Genomic DNA, 7,206 nt, shown 5'->3' with positions numbered 1-7,206 from the left:
TATCAATTTTTTTTTTCTCCTCCCCTTTCAACCCTTCAAAAGCTAAAAGTCGCAAAGCTCACAAAGCATGAAAAATATGTGAACATTCTTTGAAGGGTGCTGATTGATGGATCACTTAAGTTAGGTTAATTAGCCTGTATGTGTGAATCTCCAATTAGCCCATGAGGTCGATCAGAAATAAAAAAAAATAGAAATAGAAATAGAAAAAATAAAAAGGATTTGTCCTCAGCGTTACTATTGGGGTACGAGCGGTTATTTGGATCTCCCGTCACGCACTAGATAGATACATAATACTAATGAGTGCAACTTCGTCCAATAATTGAATATACATATTTTCGTTGCGGCCGTGCGCCTCGTGGAATGAGAAATTAGCGCTCAATACACATCATTACCCGGTGGGTGAACTCATAATTCTCCAGGGGCCTATTAGAATGACGCCTGTAGATATCATATTAATAACGGAATATGTGTTCGATTTCCCTCCCCGCGCATACAACCCCCTGTCTCTTAATGAACGTGGAAAGTGTCAAACTAACCATCCACATGGAGTAATATATCTCTAATGGATACAGCTTGGAATACATGTGGAACCCATCCCCCCCCCCCCCTACCCAAGCGCACGACGTAGCTCAAAGCGATCATCATCATCATCACAAGGGAAACAAGACGACCTGCAACTTTCCCGGAAAATGTCATATTCCCGCCCGACAGCGGGATAAAAACTGAAGTAAAAGCCGATGACGAACTTCATGACTAGCCAGTCAGTCAATCAACCGTACGGCAGCGCAGGGGTTTCACACTAGTCGTTGGAATGATCGTTCTCAAGAGAGGTACCAAAGAAGCCATGTCCCTGATGTCAAAAAATATAAATATAAATAAATAAATAAATAAATAAAAAGAAAAAGAAAAAGAAAAAGAAAAAGAAACGAAAAGAAATATAAAATAAAATAAAAATTGAAGCCTTCGGCCTGGATGATGCGAAAGTTGCATCAGCAGGACGCGGAATCGACGCGAGTTAGGTTTCGAGGATCCATATTTGTAACTGGCATAGGTAAAAAGGAGGGGCCTGGATTGTCAAATTAACGGATAAATAGATTTAAATCTTATCGCTTCCACGCTAAACAATTTGGTTAACCCGTGTGCTCGTCCTGCAGTCAAGGAATGGTAGTAGTCGGCCATCCTCGCCAGTTTAGGCTTAAGGAAGGCTTTTGGCAACATTCTGAGGGAAGAGGCGGATCTAGTGACCGAAAAATAACAGAGAACACCCAGGAATGTTGGCACCCTTGGAAAGGAACCACACGAAGACCGAAAACACGAAACACGCACGGGGAAAGAGAGAGGAACGAGTGTCAAACGAATCTACCCCGATAGAGGTTGCATGAGCATTTTGAAGAACGTTGTAAGGATGAAAAATAGGCCTGCAGCGCTTACCGTGATAACCACCCCCAAAACTACGTCAATGTATCATCAGCCCCGGCATCCTGGACACCTATCCCCCGTGTACGCCTCTGCCACGATAGTCGGACATGCACAGTTCCCTGTCTGGACGTTCCAGGTGTGCCCGCAGCTTCCTCTGAACCGTGTCTTGCACATGTTGAAAGTAGACTGAGTGTTGGAGTTTATTATCGAGATAGAAGTTGAAGGGCTCGAGGGGATTCGAGGGTATTTCTTCGGGCATATCTGACAACACCATAAACATGAGGAGGATGGACATACTTATGTCAAGGTGATCGAGCCTCTGGGAGACACCAAAGAAGAACTGCGCGGTAGGGAAGTCAGTGTGCGGGGTAGCCAGCACATCAGTGTGTGCGACATCAAAGTCGATTAATTTCAGTCTCCCGTGCCCAGTCACCAAGATATTATTGATCCTAATATCGCAGTGGTATATATGGGCAGTCTGATGCAGGTATTCAACTGTCTCCTGAAGAAACGCTGGCAGCATTTTCTTCACCAGTTCCGTTGTTGTAGGAGAAACAGGAGAGCGCCATCCGTAGAGCCTCTCCATTCCATACCCAGCGAAACGACCGTCAACAGTCACGATGCTCAGCAAACGGACAATGTTGTCGTTGCTTACTAGTCCCGATAGGATCGTAGCATCACGATATACCTTTTTGGTCTTCCACGCAGCGAGCTTGAACACTGTCTCCGGATGATCAGTGCCATCGCTGAATTCTATAGGTAAGCAGTCGCTCCACGTCCCATGCTGCATGGCATGGTAGTCAATCCGTGGGATATCAGGAAAGTCGCTGTCGGCAATAGGAATGGTGTTGCTATCCGTGAACCGCTTTTCATAAGTAACGGACTTGCCCTCCACTATTGTGGTATCATCAAGCAGCGGCAGTGAACTGAGATCGATGGACAGCGGCCCAGTGACGATTACTTGCTTTCCATCCTTGAACAGATAGCGACTGCCGCAGCACTCACTCACAGTCAGGAAACCATCAGTGGATAGTGTCATTTCCCTCTGTCAAAGGTGTCCAGCCAGGACGACAGCGATGATGCTGATACTGTACAATTAACTTAGCGAGTGACAGGAGGACTGACTAGAAAAGAAGGACATGGATGGATGGGGTATTTGAGAGGAGCAACACTGTCGCTCAAAAGGGTAGTTTATCCATATCAACCTTGGCAGTGTCATCTTGGGCCATCTTTTTTTCCCTCTGTTGAGGCTGGGAGCAGTGGTACAGCCAGTATCTATCTAGCACTATATTATGGACAGTCAGTCCCCCGTACATGAGAACAAAGAAATGGGAGATTTTTATATTCCCCCTCTTCTCCCCCCCCTTCTTTTTGGTCGACACGCCAACCACAGCGCCCAGCTCACATGGCAGGCAGTTGATCGGAACACTCTCTGAAGAAGATGATGCTGCAAGATAGACGTAGGAAGACGTGAGCATAACAGGAATAGAAACAGAATAATTCCGCCCGCAGACCAAGCCCCTAATTGTACCGTACAAGCAGTGTACTCTGTACTTGTACTAAATATGTTGCAAGTCCGGAGGAGTGGAAAATAAGCCCTTGCACACGCTAGAAATTTATATTATTGAAATCCCAAACTATGACCCCACCCCACCGGCAATAATGTGAGGTGCTTAGTTAGACCCTAAAAGATAGGCATGCAATAGTGCCCAGCCAGCTGAGTGATAGGCACAATAGGTGTCAACAGAGCCTGGAACCTCTCTAAACAGCTCAGGAGGATGGGTAACGTTAATAAATTAAAATACTTACTTACTACTTAATAAATTACTAGCGTGCACAAGTATTTATTTTCCACGCCTTCGTACATGTAGGAACGGCGGCCTCGGAGCTAAGGGAGTTGAAGCCCGTTGGCTGGCACCGCTCGGATAATATAGTTACATACATAATAATAATATAGCCATCCCATCCCCAGACAACACCTCTCCTCCACCACACACCTACCTCACTCCCTATCTTGTGCCCTGTTGCATACCTCCTCGTTCCTTGGTCGCGGTGTGTCCAGCTCTTCGCGAGCAGGTGGTGGTAATACAAATCTCTCTTGCTAATCTCTGTCACAAGCGCAGAAGGGCAATCGGGGACTTTGCCGGCGGCCTGTTGTCCATTTCCAGCGCTGACCTCTGTCTCTCTCTCACTCATTCTGAAAATTTATTTATTTAGCTAGTACGTTGTTATTTTTATATCATTCTATTTCCCGTTTTTACTGCTATTTCCCATTTCCTACATCATTGCAGGGGGTGCTCGTGCTCTCGGACTGACTTATATTTTTTTTCTTTGCTCAGGAACTCAACTGGCGATTTCCTCCGCTCATTCTTCTCCGACCCCCTATCCTCTTCTTCTTCTTCTTCTTCTTCTTCTTCTTTTTTTTTTTTTTTTTTACGGCTGATCGCACAACGTTTTCACAATGGCCCAAGTCGATACCTTGGACTTGGTGGTCCTGATTGCCATTCTCGTCGGTAGCGTCGCCTATTTCACCAAGGGCTCATTATGGGCCGTTGTCAAGGACCCTTACGCCACGAGCTTTACAACCGCGAACGGCGCAAAAGCTGGGGCATCAAGAGACATCATCGAGAAACTAAACGAAACCGGCAAGAATTGTGTGATTTTCTTCGGCTCCCAGACCGGCACCGCTGAGGACTATGCTTCCAGATTGGCCAAGGAAGGATCCCAGCGATTCGGTCTGAAGACAATGGTCGCCGATTTGGAAGATTATGATTATGAGAATCTGGATAAGTTCCCTGAGGACATGGTCATGTTTTTCGTCCTGGCCACCTACGGCGAGGGCGAACCTACGGATAACGCGGTGGATTTCTACCAATTCCTTACCGGAGAAGATGTCGCATTTGAGGGTGGCGGAGGAGCCGATGAAAAGCCCCTTTCCTCCATCAAGTATGTCGCATTTGGACTGGGAAATAACACTTACGAGCATTTCAACTCGATGGTACGAAATGTCGACGCCACAATGACGAAGCTCGGAGCGAAACGAATTGGGGAGGCCGGTGAAGGTGATGACGGTGCAGGCACAATGGAGGAGGACTATCTGGCCTGGAAAGAACCCATGTGGAAGGCTCTTGCTGAGGAAATGGGTTTGGAGGAACGAGAAGCCGTTTACGAACCTGTATTTTCTGTTATCGAAGAACCAGAAACGTCACCAGAAGCCGACCATGTCTACCTGGGCGAACCGAACTCGAACCACCTCGAAGGCCAGCAGAAGGGACCATACCACGCGCACAACCCGTTCATTGCTCCTATCGTCGAGTCTCGAGAACTCTTTACCGTCAAGGACCGCAACTGCCTACATATGGAAATCAGCGTCGAGGGAAGCAACCTCTCTTACCAAACCGGCGACCATATTGCCATCTGGCCCACCAATGCGGGAGCGGAAGTGGACCGGTTCGCAGCTGTCTTTGCAATTACCGATAAACGCAATATGGTTATCAAGATTAAGCCTCTGGACGTTACTGCCAAGGTTCCCTTCCCTACCCCGACCACGTACGACGCCGTTATAAGATATCATATGGAAATTTGCGGACCCGTATCCCGCCAATTCATCGCTTCTCTCGCGACCTTTGCCCCCGATGAAGCCTCGCGCAACGAAATGAAACGATTAGGAAGCGACAAGGACTACTTCCAAGAAAAAATTGCCAGCCAGTATATGAACATTGCCCAAGCCCTACAAAGTGTCACCCCTCTACCGTTCACAGACGTCCCATTCTCCCTACTTATCGAAGGTATCCCTAAAATTCAACCGCGATACTACTCCATCTCGTCCTCCTCCCTATTACAAAAACACAAGATAAGCGTCACCGCCATTGTGGAATCCCTCCGCATCCCCGGCGCCACACACAGCCTCAAAGGTGTCACGACAAACTATCTTTTGGCCCTGAAGCAGAAGCAGCATGGCGACCCCAACCCAGACCCGCACGGCTTAACGTATGCCATCAACGGGCCCCGAAACAAGTACGACGGTATCCACGTCCCTGTCCACGTGCGCCATTCCAACTTCAAGCTCCCCTCGGACCCAAGCAAACCCATCATCATGGTTGGGCCTGGTACCGGTGTCGCGCCGTTCCGTGGGTTTATCCAGGAACGCGCGGCGCAAGCTGAGAGGGGTGATACTGTCGGCCCAACTATCCTGTTCTACGGCTGCAGAAAGCGAGAGGAAGATTTCTTGTATAAAGACGAGTGGGAGGTATGTATTATCAATTTTTTTTTCTTTTACTTATTCAAACCCACCCAACCCAATCCACTCTTCCGCACCCAAAAGATAAATTTTTTACGCAGCCACACTAACCACCACCATCATCACCGTTAAAAATAAATTAGACCTTTGCCTCCAAACTCGGCTCATCCCTCCAAATCATAACCGCCTTCTCCCGCGAATCCTCGAAAAAGGTCTACGTCCAACACAAGCTCCGCGAACACGCCAAGCTCGTAAACGACCTCCTCCTCCAAAAGGCCAACTTCTATGTCTGCGGCGACGCAGCCAACATGGCGCGCGAGGTGAATGTCGTCCTCGGCCAGATCATGGCGGAGCAGCGGGGGCTGGCGCCGGAGAAGGGCGAGGAGCTTGTCAAGCATATGCGGAATAACGGGTCGTATCAGGAGGATGTTTGGTCGTGAGTAAGGGGGTCTGAGTTAGGGGGTCTGAGTTAGGGGGTCTGAGTTGGGTGATGATTGTTGGGGGCTTTGATTTTCTGTTTTTCATGAGTTGTTGATTGATATATATATATATATATATATATATATATATCACTCTGGTGTCGCATGGCATTCGCATGGCATGGCATGGTATGCATGAATATGTTTGGGTTTTCTATTTTTTTATTTCTATATTTTCATTTTCTCTTTTCTTTTTGATAGGATATACTTCTTCGTTTCTTCCTTCCTTCCTTTTCCTTTCTTTTTCCTTTTCTTTACCCCTCTTCTTGATTTCATCTTTCCATATACTACTTTTTTATAACTTCTTTGTTCTACGTTTTGTAAGTGATAACGCATAGATTGCATTGTGTCCCCTTTTCTCTTTCACTTTTTATTTCGGTTCTCGTTTTACATTTATACACCTCTCTGCTCAATTTTGCCTTTTCTGTTTCCATATTTTAGGTATTTAGGTATGCCTGCCTACACTACTGTACAACGATATTTTCTTCGACTGTGTCACAACCCAGTCATTCCGCTCCCAGTTCGCCGATGAATAAAGGTCACATGCACACGGCACAGCTGCCGAGGTCGCTTCGAGTGGTAGGTACCGACCGCTCTTTCCAACATTCGACGTTATTTATCTACTAAATCCATCGTCTACACTACAGAGACGCATGCGATGAAAGAATGCGTGGTAAATAACGAGCGAATGAGATAGCTATCCCCATACCAAATTGGACCACAAGACCAATTAATGGTTGATGCTCTTTGCTCTTTGGCATATTTTTTTACCTAGGTAAACCCACACCAAGGTCCAGCAATGGGCGTTGCGCCATATGCATCCATGCATATGAGAGAGGAACTTGTCCTGTGGGCCTTGTTATTATTTTGGACTTGCGGGGTGTGTAGGTGGTGTGGGTGGCTTTTTCTTTTTCTTGCCCGGCTCATTCGGGAAGACGGCGGTCGTACGAATTTCCAGACCGGTTGTTTTTTTTTTTGCTGCTGTTGTACGCCCTTTCCTTTTCCCGTGTTTCCCTCGTGAGTTCTGACTCCTTTTGGGACCCGTTGTCTGTTGCCGTTCCCCTGTGG

The 7,206-nt window shown here is 47.1% G+C and overlaps 2 protein-coding genes across 3 annotated transcripts; one reads left to right on the top strand and one right to left on the bottom strand.

The window, feature by feature from the left end:
* Window positions 1–616: 616 nt before the first annotated feature.
* Window positions 617–3,218, bottom strand: BDBG_06541 (uncharacterized protein). The gene is made up of 2 exons (XM_031722645.1): window positions 1,432–3,218; window positions 617–1,359 (listed from the first exon to the last, which is right to left on the bottom strand). Exon 1 carries the CDS (start codon window positions 2,456–2,458, stop codon window positions 1,490–1,492), a length of 969 nt encoding a protein of 322 aa, XP_031579477.1. The 5' UTR covers window positions 2,459–3,218; the 3' UTR covers window positions 617–1,359; window positions 1,432–1,489.
* Window positions 3,219–3,325: 107 nt separating this feature from the next.
* BDBG_06540 lies at window positions 3,326–6,749 on the top strand. Of its 2 annotated transcripts, XM_031722644.1 has the most exons (3): window positions 3,326–3,639; window positions 3,759–5,668; window positions 5,803–6,749. In XM_031722644.1, exons 2-3 carry the CDS (start codon window positions 3,881–3,883, stop codon window positions 6,097–6,099), a joined length of 2,085 nt encoding a protein of 694 aa, XP_031579476.1. In that variant the 5' UTR covers window positions 3,326–3,639; window positions 3,759–3,880; the 3' UTR covers window positions 6,100–6,749. The 2 variants fall into 2 exon arrangements, with proteins under 2 accessions (XP_031579476.1, XP_002623101.1); XM_002623055.2 differs by having other exon boundaries at window positions 3,326–5,668.
* Window positions 6,750–7,206: the final 457 nt, after the last annotated feature.

The sequence above is a fragment of the Blastomyces gilchristii genome (genome assembly GCF_000003855.2).
Source record: "Blastomyces gilchristii SLH14081 genomic scaffold supercont1.14, whole genome shotgun sequence".
Taxonomy (NCBI): domain Eukaryota; kingdom Fungi; phylum Ascomycota; class Eurotiomycetes; order Onygenales; family Ajellomycetaceae; genus Blastomyces; species Blastomyces gilchristii.
The sequence above is the reverse complement of the archived record's forward strand: the minus strand, read 5'-3'. Positions and strand labels throughout refer to the sequence as shown.